The 14,753-nt window shown below is 40.4% G+C and overlaps 1 protein-coding gene across 3 annotated transcripts in view; it reads right to left on the bottom strand.

Annotated features, from left to right (window-relative positions):
- The window catches only part of MIDEAS (mitotic deacetylase associated SANT domain protein), a 98,828-nt gene that overhangs the window by 11,815 nt on the left and 72,260 nt on the right, over nucleotides 1-14,753 (bottom strand). For all 3 annotated transcript variants that reach the window (XM_063439632.1, XM_063439633.1, XM_063439631.1), the window contains exons 2-5: nucleotides 7,545-9,143; nucleotides 5,266-5,544; nucleotides 3,792-4,140; nucleotides 2,662-2,728 (exon numbers count right to left, since the gene is read on the bottom strand). In XM_063439632.1, coding sequence (XP_063295702.1) covers nucleotides 2,662-2,728; nucleotides 3,792-4,140; nucleotides 5,266-5,544; nucleotides 7,545-8,945 — 2,096 coding nt within the window. In that variant the 5' untranslated portion in view covers nucleotides 8,946-9,143. The remainder of the gene's footprint in view (nucleotides 1-2,661; nucleotides 2,729-3,791; nucleotides 4,141-5,265; nucleotides 5,545-7,544; nucleotides 9,144-14,753) is intronic.

Raw genomic sequence — 14,753 nt, 5'->3', positions numbered from 1 at the left:
AAAGTACTTACAATATTGTCTACCTTAGTTCTTCAATATCTCTCATATTTTATGATATTAAATGCTTCTTCTCCACATTCTATATCATGCGTTCAGCTTTAGCCACACGGCTGTGGCTAGACAACACATTTCACAACACTGATGGGACTTTTAGATCACTCTGTGAAGCTGCTGGTCTGAAAGTCCCATTAATGAAGATAAGGTAACCAACATTAGGATGACAGAGCCAAGGCTGGACACCACTGTTCCCAGATCCCTAAAATTGTACATCATCCCCTAAGATCAGGGGATCCCAGCCCAGTCCTCAAGTACCCCCTAACAGTCCAGAATTTAGGGGTTACACCTTAAACACAACTGGTTAATCTCTAAATCCTGGACTGTTAGGGGGTACTTGAGGACTGGATTGAGAGCCATTGCCTTAGACAATCAGTGTAAAACTGAGCATTATCTGTCGGAACAAGGATTACAAAAAATATTGTTGTGCATCACCTGCATATCTCAAGTTGGACTTTGAAAAGACCCCCTTTGAGCACAGAAACTCGAAAAATTATGTTTAGACGAGTTTCCCAGAGTTCCCAGCTTGACATGCATATGAGCACGTTTCAGACTTCATACTGCATTAACGCAATTGTGTAGCAGTAAAGAAACAACATTTAATGTATAGAGCGGTTCTAACAACACACACGTAGAGACTGATAGAATAACAAACTACTACAATCCAGAATGAAATGAAAAAGAAAATAGCACAGCTCTTAACCAACCTTTATAGCATAAGACGTTTATAGAATTATTCCTGGTGGAAAATAAAAGTCTTCCCCTACATACATTAGACCAAACAATATATTTCTAATCAATAGCTGCTCTAATAAAAGGAAGGAGTGAATTAGTAAAAAAAATATATTTATTTTGCAGTTTGAAATAAAATAACCTAGTACCACTGTAAACCTCCGAAATATTTTAATACAGTGGATGAAAATGATTGGAAACAGGAATACACAATCATTGTACAATTGGGTAATTTTGGAGAATTCCCATACTAGCAGCGTAGGCGAGGGAGTTACCATAGAATATTTGCTACCACAATTGATAGATTAAACATAATGCTCTTTAAAACGAGCATAAGTTTCAGGTACTGTGACAGGTACCCTTTAACAAACAGATGGCCACATTCCTTAGCTTCAGTCAACAAAATTTATGGGGCATTTGTGATACTTTTCCTAGTTCAAACAAGTGAAAACCTTGAGCTACATTGAACGACGGATTATTACAGCCCAAATCGGAGATGGTTTTTAAGCAGCACTCAAATTTCTGTTCGTTACTAGCCATTCACCCCTGGTGAGTGTCCTATGGACTTTCTAGGCAGCCAGTGGGTGAACACATTTAGAGTCTGGCTAGTGGAGTACTTCTTGAATTTTTAAATTGTGGGGTAATAGCTTCTTGATCCAAGTATAAATCTGACTGCCATTCTGGGGTCAAGAAGGCGATTTTTTCCCTAGTTTGTTGCAAAATGTGAAGTGCTTCAAACTGGGTGTCTTGCCTTCTTTTGGATCAACAGCAAAACACAGATGTGAGAAAGACTGAACTTGATGGACATGTCTCTTTTCAGCCTGTGTAACACACATTCCCTTTCTCCATCTATTTAAACGACTTATAGTTCAGCTGACCAGCTGACCACAACACACTGTTTAGACCATGCATAGGCAACCCTTGGCACTCCAGATGTTTTGGACTACACCTCCCTTGATGCTTTGCCAGCATTAAGGGTATAAGAGCATTATGGAGGATGTAGTCTACAACATCTGGAGTTTTTAAGGTTGCCTATCCCTGGTTTAGACAATAAACCTTAAATAAGTAAATTCCTTTAAACACCTTTGAGGTCTCTCAGTTAAACAGTTAACAGCCATCCAAAGAAGGCCTGAAGGCAAATTTCACTGTACGTTTCACACACATTTTTTACATAACAAAAAAAAATATATAAAAAAATAAAACTTGACTGTTCTTCCAAAGAATCTACCCTGGGTCATGTAAACAAAACATACAACTTTAAACCCTTTAGGACTCTCGTGACATCAAACAACATGCACACACTAGAAATTTAATGTAAGGAGACATGTATACACAGCACACGGTGCTTACGCAGTATTTGGGGATACCAACACACAATGACACGTTTACCAAAAGTTCAGTTGGATCGTTCAGCTACAGCATTTAGCCATCATACCGCCTACTAAATTCCAACAGGAAGGGCAGGAGCTTATAGCAGATTTTTCATACGACCCCCTCATTTTATTTTAGCATAATATCCTGTTTACTAATTTATTTATTTTTCCCCCTTAGTTAAAAAAATCTGCAAAACATCTGCCTGTTTACTATTTCTCAAAGTCTTGGGGAATATGTATAAATGTAGGAGCTGTTTAGAATATCAGAACAGTGACTGGTATCAGCTACTATGTAATATCAGCCAACAGTCAAACATATCAAACGACATCAATAAGGTGTAGGATTTAAGCTGAATATTCTGAATGCATCGAACTTTAAAAACTCCTCTGAATTACTGTCTCATGTAAAAACATAATGACGGATGTGGACCTAAAATATATTATTAAAATAGAAATGTAATAGATTATACACTAGGCAACGTTTTATACACAACAAACTTACGGTTCAATGCTAACTGGTGTGGCTTCTCCCATTGCTGTGAGCAAAGGCGGCATTTCATCCACACTATCTGAGGAGCAAAGAGACAATTCGGCGGTGGGTTACACGGACGGTTAATAGATTATTGCGAAAAGGAAATTTTAGAACATAATAGAAAATAAAAGTAGGCCAATATTTTGGGATGTATCAGGAGGCAAAACTACAAATTAAACGCATTTTCTCATTCTTTATTTATCGATACATGCAACTTTTGCCCTGAGTACAAGAATATTTTAAAGGGATTTTGGGTCACAGATGCTGCTCTGAACCTTTACATTTTGCAATCCCCACACCTCCAGTGGCTGCCATTTAGACAGAGAAAATGGGCTTCAGATTTGATTTAAAAAAAAATACATACATACATACACAAAAATAAAAATCTATTTAACATCTGGGTCCTGCATGCTGGACACTAACTATTTTTGTAATGTTACCCTATGAGAACCTATTGATTGGATACAGATCCTGCTTGTTGCAATGAGGTTTCTATTACTTTTAATTTTGGGCAATTCTTTAATTTAACCTGTATCACAAAGAGAGAGAGTGTGTGTGAGTGTGTGTGAGTGAGAAAGTGTGTGTGTGTGAGAAAGTGTGTGTGTGAGTGAGTGAGAGAGAGAGAGAGAAAGTGTGTGTGAGTGTGTTGCATTAACTGTGTGTGTGAGTGAGTGAGTGAGAAAGTGTGTGTGTGTGAGTGAGTGTGTTGCATTAACAGGCACTTAACTTATTACTTTAATACAGGGACTACACAATTATTCTAATATTTCCCCACACTATTTATTGTAAATAGCAACCTGGCTATCTGGGATATGCTAGGAATCTATGGTCCCGAAGCGGACATTTTTCATTGACTATGTGAATTATCAACTCATTGTACTTTTGGGAACCAGGTTAGCACTTCAACCTCCGTGTTGAGTCTCCTTTACCAGAGTATTTGCCCTATTGGGTCTCACACCGTCCAACCCCTATAAAACCTTACCACCATTCCAGTGGAAATAGCACATAAACCAGTATTAAATATCTGGGTGCATACAGACTAGTTATTGCACAACAGATGTGTCTTTATGTTACAATGAAACAATTTGAAAAACACTTACTGGATCTCAGCAGGGTTCTCGTGGAGCTCTTTGGGGTGATCGGCGGGGGCATTGAATTAGAGCTGGCAGACATGATGGCATTGAAGTAAAGTCCAGAGCCCTCACGTACCGGGCTAAGAATGGGAGGAGGCGTGTAAGGTGGCAGCTCAAAATTGCGGTCCCCAATGTGGTCGGGGACACGCACCGGAGAGCGGAGGTGACTCTGGTATGGGGTAATGTTGGAGTATGCAACGGGCACAACGAAGGTGCCAGGCTTCGGAGGTGGGATAAACAATGGTTCTGGTCGAGGACGTTGCTTGGGTTTCTTGGTAGATACCTCCCCTTCAGATGCCGGAGAGCTTTCATGACCCTTTTTTGGGAAAATAAAGGTATTTATTACAACAGAATTTGTATTCGAATTTAGGGGAAAAGGAAAATAGGCTGAAATGTGAAATCCACCATGAATGCCCACTTTATTGAATAGTACCGGTTAGTGAAGGTAATAATATTACACAATTTAGATTTGAAAGGACATATTTTTATGGATTTTAACTTGAAAGAGTTGATTTAGTAAACATGGAATTTAACACAAATAGCAGATTTGGAAAATTTCTCCAATTTAACTATTTTAGCCATAATTTTGCAGTTTGGATTGCAGTTTGTGGCAATTCACGGTTTAGTGAATAGACCCTAAATAGAAGTATTTCAAGGCATACTATAGGCATCAGAACAACTTTAGCTTAATGAAGCAGTGTTGGTGCATAAATCATGCCCCTGCAGCCTCACTGCTCAATTCTCTGCCGTTTACTGCATCTCTATGGGGAACGTTCAAGTGCCTCAATGCAGGGCATAATCTATACACCAAAACTGCATCATTAAGCTAAAGTTGTTTTGGTGACTATAGTGTCCCTTTATTTGTAATAAAACCATTCACAGTTCCCACTCGCTAACCTGCTCTTTTTCAAAAGTGCTTACTATTATAATAATTGGTAATCATCCCATTTATAATAGTGACTTGCGCAAGAGCAGTATAACAATGATCTACAAACGCTGCTATGTGATCCCTACACAGCAGGATTATTACACTTTAAGTAAAATAGGACCACATTTGACTACACCCGAATTAGAGGCTCGACTGAAAAACTGCTCATAAGGATATCCTAACCTTGCAGAGTCTAGACCTTGGCAGGCAATTCTGTAAAATGCAAATAAACTGGAGAGTCAAGATTGGAAATACCTGCTTAAAATAAAAATGAAAAGAAGCGTGCAAGCTCCTCTTTAACCCCTAAAGGACACACGACATGTGTGACATGTCATGATTCCCTTTTATTCCAGAAGTTTGGTCCTTAAGGGGTTAAGTTGTTAAAACTCAGCCTCTAAGTGAATGGGGGTGTATGCTTGCTACACTTATTTCACAATCCAGAGTTACTTCCTAGCAGGCACAATCAATCAGAAGGGCGGTGTAGTAATACTAGCCAGTGACTGCAATTCTCACCTGTAATATAGACTCAGAGAGATTTGTATGGCCAGCTCTGTGCCGCGTGACTATCACCGAGGGTTTAGAAAGTGAAATGTCCCTCCCAGAGGCTGCCGTCCCCTGCATCCTATCTTCGTCCCACTTTCCCCTACCAGTGTCCATTTTCACTGGTACCGAGACAGGAATGATCAATGGCTTGTAAGTGTCTCCTCTGGCCTTCTTAGTGGACAAAGATCCCAGGAATTCTTCGTTGCTCTTGGATGGAGATTTCTTCCTCTTCTCTCCGGCGTCTCCTTCCTGCACAAAACAGAACAATCAGTAGAAGTACACTTGGAGTAAAATATTATAATAGAACACAAGCGATACAGTTTAGAATTGTACGGTTTATTCTACATAAAAATATTGCTTTTCCTAAATTTCGGTATAATAGCATTAGAATGACTTAAACCTTGGTTTCTTACAGATACATTGTGGCAATATGCTACCAAGAACAGAGCTTGATACATTCAGCTACAAACCAGGAACTGTGAAAGTGTTTTACTAGTCAATGGATTGTCTGTGATGTAATGAATTGGGCACTTCTCTTAGACTCAAAGGGTTAATAACACATACACACAGGCATGCTCTCATAAAATGCTTAAAATACATTACACACACAATTATTTGTTTATACACACACAAAATTAGCCTCTCATACAAACACATACAAATAGGCTCTCATACAAACACACACACAATTAGCCACTCTCACAAACACACACGCACAATTAGCCACTCTCACAAACACACACGCACAATTAGCCACTCTCACAAACACACACGCACAATTAGCCACTCTCACAAACACACACGCACAATTAGCCACTCTCACAAACACACACGCACAATTAGCCACTCTCACAAACACACACGCACAATTAGCCACTCATACAAACACACACACGTAATTAGCCACTAATACACACACACACACACACGTAATTAGCCACTCATACAAACACACAAATATGCAACTATTTAAACCCGTACGCATACATAGACAATCACACACACATACAGACTCACACTTCCACTAATTCCTTTAGTGCTCACCTCTGTTGTTGGTGAGTTGATAAGGAGATATAACATCCTGTCCATGGTGTAGCAAGCCGTTTGTGTGTGCTGCAATATCGGACACAGCTTTTTTGGATCCCCTTGATTTTCTGCATGACATCCTATCACTCACAGATCCCAAAATGGAATTATATCACATCACATCATCTGAGTAATGTCACACAGGATCAACACACAGGAGAACAAGGGGATCCCAAAACCTCTCTCTCTCTTATCTTGACACGCACTGACTGCCCACTTGCAGATCATAGGGGTCCTTCTGGTTATATCTTTTGGTCTACCTTCACCAGCAAAGTGCCAGGTCCCATTCTATGTAACCATGGGGGCTCAGCTCTTATCTGTATTTTAAGGATGAGAACTGTGGAAAATGGACATCACTAACATTTGAGTGTCGAGGCAAGAAAAGCGTTCAGTGGCAGTTATCATGAAAACTTTGCAAAGGATGTACCAACGTCAACACTAGCTTATGCAATGAGATTAACTATTTTGGATTTCATGGTCAAATGCCAAATTTCCATCAAGTGCAGTTTCACTCCTTCCTCTATTTTTAACTTTCAAGAGGTTCAGTTGTGCAATGAAAAACTCCTGCTGTGAGCAGATGATGGGTGCAATGACTGAGCTTTAAAATGGGTCGACTCTAAGAAGAAACTCTCTCCATCCGGAGATGGATTTTGGCTACTTTTACTATTGAGCGTGTAATGTGTGGTCACAGACACAGTCTAAGAAGGATGCTGGGAATTGAAGTCCAAACATCAGCTGGTGGGGGACTGATCTTTCAACGGCAACAGTACCAGGTTACAAATGGCTACTGCAATTGTTAAACCACTGCTTCCTTTCTGTCCATAATGATATTTAAAGAAACTCACACTTCATCGAAACACAGGGTTTACATTAAGCTTTACCAAGAAATTAATATTATCATAATAATTTGTTTTTTTACATAACTTCTGAAGCTAGAATGCTCCCTGACGTTTACACAGACATATTACATAGTGGATATAAACATGGTACACGTTGTTTATAAAATTATATACCAATTGTCCAATGACATAATCCTAGGAAAATGTATTCATTCATGCCTTGAAGAAAGACCCACATGGTAATTTAGGCAAACTAAATTCTAACAAACAGACAATAACATGAACTGAACTCACATTTATGATGTTTTTATACCATCGTCATACCTTAGTGTTTTCTAAAGACGGCATCTCCGCTGCCTTCTGTGCCAAAGTAAATAGATTGGCTTCCTGGGATATTCGACGCCTTCTTCGTACGGTTTGTATTACTCCTCCTGTGACACAACCAACACCGACCTGCTGAACCATGCTCTGCTCAGACCCCGGCTGCATCTCCTTTGCTCTGCCATTCTGAGGCAGGGGGGCCTTGTCTTGCTCAGGGGGATTACCATACTGGGTGTCTTGATGGGGTATCTGGGGATCCCTGTGTGCATGCTGTTGTAACCCCTTTTTGTAGCGCTCGTGGGCTTCCGCCTGTTGTTGCATTGTCTGCTCATATGAAAGTTGGCTGTAAGGATGGTTCCCCTGGGCAATCCCAGGAGGCGGCAGAGGAGGAAGCCCCTCTTTGGAAAGTCTACGTGACCTCCTCGGTAAAGGGATCTGAGTTTTGGGAGGCACACATTGCTGGTTCTGCTCTGCGACAGCTTTCATGTATTCCTCCGACGCAGTAGAGTGCTGCTGTTGACTTATCGCGTGCATTTTCTGCTGTGCTGCAGCATGAGACTGGGCCATGGAGACGGCCTGTTGCATGCTGTACGTCGCCTGCTGCTGTTGCTGACTTGGATAGAAGTTTTCAAATAGCTGCATCTGAGGTAGCGCTGTGGTTTTTTGTTGGGCGGCGTACGCCGCGTTGGACGCCGCATCTGGGAAAACGTGGAACAGCTCCGAAAGAGCCGGCTTCTGGCCCTGGTGACCAAATGCCATTTGAAAGGGCTGCAAAGATAAATGCTGACTTTGTTGCTGCTGTTGTTGCTGCTGCAGGTGCTGTTGTTGTTGTTGTTGTTGTTGTTGCTGCTGCTGCGCTTGCAAAATAGAATTTAAATGAGCCTGTTGTCGAGCAAACGCATGCTGTTCCAGCTGAGCCTTCTGAGATCTCATTTGTTGAAGTGCACCCTCGTACATTTCTATTTGCGAGACCCCAACTGCCTTGTCCTGACTTCTCTTGATTTGCTCCTGCTGGTTGTAAAACGCGTTTACCATTGGAACGCCATAACCCGCAGCGTTCCTTGACCATAATCCCTGTGGTGGAGCCTGCCAGGCAGCGTCGCTCCTTTCTGGGACATTCCACTTTCCGGGAACAGACTGCTGGTTAATCCGAATAGCATCCGGTCTCTCCTGGGTGTACATTACTGTATTCAGCATATTGTTTTGTGCCGATGTAGTATAACAGTCCGATTTGTTGTAATCTGAAGCCTGAGAGTTGGGCAGTCTGGTCACAGTCCCATAAAACTGCTGGTCTTTAATCTGTGCCTCTTTATTAGACACCGAGAGGCCTTGCTGTTCGTTAAAAAACGTAATCCGCTTCCCGGTCCTTTTATTTGAAGCCTTCTGCTGAGGCTGCAGATTCATGATAATTGAGACACATGCAAATTTGAAGATTCCTCCGCTCCAAAAAGGGAGAAGACCTCAAATATGGTAAATCCTGATTAAATAATATCCAAATTACAAAAACTCAAGTTGTAGGAGATATTCTTTAAAGTCACTCAGAAATCAGCAAGGCTTTCTAAGAGGTCCCTTTGGGTTTTTAGAACTCTTGACTAAGGGAATCTGAAAAATAAAAGAGAAAATAAATTGGTCGCATTATTATTAGTGCCAACGAATGGAGCAAACCAAGTCTACAGAGGCAGAAATTCCCTGCATCTTACTACATCATAAATAGATTTTATTTTAATGAAAAGCTTAATAGACAAAAACATTTTTTGGTTTTAGGAAAAAGAAGGTTATTGAATTATTTTTGTTATAATTATTGTTCTTTCACTAACAGAGGTACATCACATATACCGAGCAGTCATTTACAAAAATAGTATTTCTCTAAAAGAACATATCTTATCAAGGAAAAAAAAGAATAAAATAAAATGAAAGGTTAGTTTTTTTTTTTTGTTTTTTTTTAAAAAGCACTTTGTGCTTTCTCCTAATCAAAACCGTACAAATGTTGTCATTTTGTGTCTTTTTTTTTTTTTTTTTAGTGCAATTTATTAAATACTTTGTATTAAACTACCATTTTGAAAGGCACTGCCTGTTTATCAATCATCCTGTCGCGTTTTCTGCCAGACAGGTGTTTTGTTTAACTTTACTCTTTTAAGCCATTCTAAAAGTGGTGGCCTGTTCTGAAATGGATATATTTTTCTGTGAAAAACTGCAGTTTAAGTACTGAAAAGCCAACATTCTTTAGGCCATTTTTAGAACAATCTAGAGGGGACCTATAGTCCCGAAAAACATAGTTTCCATTCTTTCCAAGTTAAGATTAGGATGACTTGCCTGATTTGCAGCACAGAGACTCCTCCATTGCAGCCACCCGCTCTGTCTCTGTATAGGTCTGCATTCCTGCTGACGTCTTCCACAACTTTGTACAATCTGATGCTTCTCATAGGAGCAACATTGATTGCAGGACAGAGTTTGACGTGGTTCACTAGGAGGAAGCGCCTCTAGTGGCGGTCAGTATTACAGCCACTGAAGAGCTATATAGTTCCACTAAAACTGTAAACATTTACATGGAAGGTCTAACATGAGAGGACCACTACACCCAAGCCACTTCACTGAGATGAAGTGGTCCTTTTAATAAACACAAACCGATTCGAGATGAAAAATAGGAAGATTCTTTTCAGAACACTTTGATATTTCTCCCCCAATGTACCCTAAGAATGGCTATGTGGTTAGGTGCTTTTGTGTTAACAGACCCGATTATTACAGCAGGTTTTAATATTTTTACTTTGCTGATGGGAGTTGCAATGCAACGAATAGGCTTCAGATTGTTCAAGCTAGTTACTTGATATAAACACAGTCTTATCTATTTCATTATCAGGGCACACTAGGTGGAGAGAAGCAGATTATTTTGTACTTGTCCAATTTATTCAGTTTCTATGGCAACAAAACAAAAAATAATTTAACAAGAGAAAAAGTGGCAGAAAAGATCTAGCAGACCAGGGGCGTGGATTGGCTCCTCAATAACCTTGTGTTTTAGAAGGTTGCAAACCATGCTTGACTCCGATTATGGAGAACACTCAGACACTCAAATTCCCACAAGCATGGTAAAGCTAAAATGGGGAATATTACTCCTTCACTCCAGCAGCTACTTTCAGCCTTGCTGGTCTTTGGGACCCAGCGGACGCCACCGGAGGCCTCAGATGGCACGGAAGACCTCTCATCTACAGACTTACAGAATTAAAGGGACTCTGTAGGCACCCAGCTCATTGAAGTGGTCTGGGTGCTGTATCCCTTTTGCACTTAGAGCTGCAATGTAAACATGTTTTACATTGTAGCTCTAAGTCTGCTCTCACCAAAGGGCTTTAGGAATCGAAACGGACCTCCAGAGTCAGATTTTCTCCATAGGAAAGCATTGATGAATGCGCATTAGGTCTCACTCGCTGGCTGATGTTGGCGAGGGATGAGTATTGCGAAGGAGGGGGGGACCTTATATAGTGCAAGGAAAACGGCTTTGTTTTCCTGGCACTATAGGATCCCTTTAAGCCCTGCACTTACACTCCCACTACTCCTGGGTGTCAGCAATGACTATAGTGCACATCAGCCCCAATACATGCAATAAAAACCAAAGAAAACGCTACTTGCACACTATCCCAAATCCCTATGCAAATTAAATAACTGGAGGTTTTTTAGTATCACTTCACTGTCCATTTAAGTGTAAGCTCACCTGCCACGTCAAGGCTAACCCTCTCAGGTGAGTCCTACTAACTAACAATTCGCCTTGCTGCTTTCGGCTAAATGGGAAAATCTCTAATAAGACAGAGAGGGTATTTTTCTAAACCCCTACATAACTTATTAACCCTTAATAGGGAACACATGGGAACATGGCTGTGTGATACAAAAGCAAATACAAACATACAAACGTAAGCCCTGCATTGAAACTCCCATTACTCCTGGACAGCAGCGTTGCCATGGTACAATTCTACCGCACACTCTATGTGTTCCCTATTAAGGGTTATTAGGGGTTTAGAAATATACCCGTCTTTGTTTGGTGTGTTTTTTTTTGTTTTTTTTATAATCTTGACCAGGGCCTCACAATTTTTTAATATTTGGCAGGAATGCGACTGATACATTGTGCGAAGCTTATGTTTAGATTCTATAATTGTCATTCAGTCTGCGTGCTACATTGTGTACTAATATGCTTTTCTGGTAGAAATTAACCATAATAAAAATATATTTCCACACAAAAAAATAAAAAATAGCAGACCCTGCTTTTGTAAAAACCATTGCAGGATTGCAGGAGCAAAACGCTCTGAAAATGATTTACTGCACGTATCACGTATCATGTTGCAAAACATTTTTTTTTTGCAGCTCATATGAAATTCTGAGAAGCTAAAAATCAATTAAAATAAAGCAAATCTTAACCCCTGTAGTGCATTTTTAATTTTAAATCAAGCTTTACTGTAGCATTATAAAGAAAGGACTAAGACGAAAATGTTACATTAAAGAAATCTATACCAAAACAGTAATTTCCAGAACGTGCTTAATCTTGCTTAAACAGTGCAATGTATTGAGTCAATGAACGGGTTAATTACGAGACGATAAATTGGTTAATTATAATATTTAATGCGCCCTGATCTCAGCATGGCCTCCCCAGAACACCATTCTAACCAACACCCTTTTAACACAACGGGGAAAGCCAGTTTGGCAGCACGATGCACAATTCTGTGGATCGGGGAGAGGCCCAAGTCCCGGTAAATTGGGTCACGGAGCTGAGTCACTATTTGTGCATGGTGCTCTACATGACATGACTCTCCAGGTAGCCTGCTGTGCAGAATGGATGTATTCAGTCTAGTTACCCATAGAATAACTAGAAACGTCACATTTCATGCACACAAGAGCAGTCAGTACCAGAAAAAAAAAAATACAAAGCGACAATAAATCCCTAGGGAGCCGCTGGAGATCAGCTAGCCCACTTCTATAACCAAACCGGCGTTTATCTATTGCTATTATATGGCTTTCTAACTTTTAAACACAATGAATAAAACACATTGTATCCATTCATCAAATTCCATTTAGAAAAAGTTTGAAAAAGTAAGCATTTTCCTTTAAGAAAAAAAATAAAGTAAAACAAATAATCATAATATAATATAAACTGGAGAAAAAAAAAGAAACAACAAAAACATCCAACAATGTGGTATTTTGTCCGAAATTGTCCTCAACTTGCAGGTTCAAGAAAAACGTAGCTCTGACGACTTTGCTGCACAAGAACAAGTGGTTGGTTCGCAATATTATGCATTGTTACGCAACATGCATTCAGTTTAGCAACATGTACACACACACACACACACACACACACATATATATATAGTGTATTAAAGGGACATTACCAGCACCTGGACAACTTCCATCCATATAAAATGGACACTATAGTCACCAGAACAACTACAGCTTATTGAATTTGTTCTGGTGAGTAGAATCATTACCTTCAAGCTTTTTGCTGAAAACACTGTCTTTTCAGAGAAAATGCAGTGTTTACATTACAGCCTAGTGATAACTCCACTGGCCACTCCTCAGATGGCTGCTAGAGGTGCTTTGGGGCAGTGCTGCATGGAGACACTGAACGTTCCTCATAGAGATGCACTGATTCAATCCATCTCTATGAGGAGATGCTGATTGTCCAGGGCAGCATTTGACCCCTCCCCCGGCACGCCTCCTTGGCTGAGATCATCAGAATTGATGATCTCAGCCAATTCAATGCTTTCCTGTGTGAAATCATTGTGGTTGGCTGAGATGATCAATTTTGATGATGTCAGCCAAGGAGGCAGATCAGGGGCAGAACCAGCATCATTAGACTGGAATACATGTTTTTCTATATTTAGGGATGCTAGATAGTGTTTCTAACACTATGGAATCAGAAATACTTCCTGACCCTCTAAAATATACACACACATACATATATACATATACACACACACACACAATGTATATAGTTAAAAAAAATTCTACATGGAAAAATTACAACAGCTTTTAGCAACCATTTATCAACAGGAAATAAAGTGCTACAAACAGGAAGAATGCAGAGTTATTAACATAAACATGAAATCTGAATTGATGTCATTTATAAACCGCCCTGCACGCACAGCACACCGGACACAGGCACACCATTCTTGTCCGTGGAAATATTCTCAATTCTAAAGCATTGAAATCAATGGAAGTACTGCACACGTGCAAGCAAGCCTGTGTGCAGTACTTCCAAAGTCATTACTTTTAGTTAGGATTCTGCATGTTTGGGCAGATGTGAGCTCGGAGTAGGAAAGCGTATGTTGGCTCAATATTTATACCACTTCCTAACTGCTACGGTGTAGCCTTGGAATGTCCAGGGAACAGTCTGTAAAAGAGGTGGGAGATAAATAAGGTTTTAAACTTAGAACTAACGATGCATGCATTGCTGTTGTTTTAAGATGGCTAATTTAAAGGCAGAGTGGCTGTGAAGTGACACCATATGCTATGGAAAAAGTAATGTCCAGATACCAGCTGTCTGGGCTGAACATCATATCCTGTTGAACAAGGGTTTACAGAAGAAGTTCCGATCCCGGACATCATGCGGAGAGAGCCTTCCGATTGGCCAAGCCTCTTCCTGGTATGGGCAAAGCTTACAGCTGAAGCTGCATCACAGCAACTACAGAAACTTTAAGAGGTGGCTAACTTTCAATTATATTTTTAAAACTTCCCCACCACAGAATTTTAACTGCGCTATTCTTAAAATGCGCCGAAAACGGAATCACCAGTCCAACAAGTCCCTATAATGCAGTATAAAACAGTTGGCATATTAGGATTGTTTTTGTTGCCCCTCCCCCCTCATAAATTTCCATTAATTCACAGTTATTCCCTCAATATATTTCAGGTGCTTTTAACAGATAAGTAATATCCATAGCTACAGAGTAATAATTATCACCTTGTTTCCTCACTCTTGATTCCTTTAACACTTTCAAATTAAGATGAGTTTTAAAAGGATAGTACAAGATTAAGTGCAGAACACATGGTTTATAGTTAAAGGGACAACCCCCCATCCCAGGTTGCTGAAGGGGTGAAAACCCCTTCAGTGACTTCCCTGAGACCCCCGCCGATGTCCCTTGGCAGTGATTTAGGGTCCGCCCATGCTCCTGACCAACTGCGCATGTGCAGCCGCCGGCGAGGGAGACCTAATGCCGCGCACGCACATTAGAGCTCCCC

This window comes from Pelobates fuscus, chromosome 13, assembly GCF_036172605.1.
Source record: "Pelobates fuscus isolate aPelFus1 chromosome 13, aPelFus1.pri, whole genome shotgun sequence".
Classification (NCBI taxonomy): Eukaryota; Metazoa; Chordata; class Amphibia; order Anura; family Pelobatidae; genus Pelobates; species Pelobates fuscus.
This window is presented reverse-complemented; position numbering and strand designations above follow the sequence as displayed.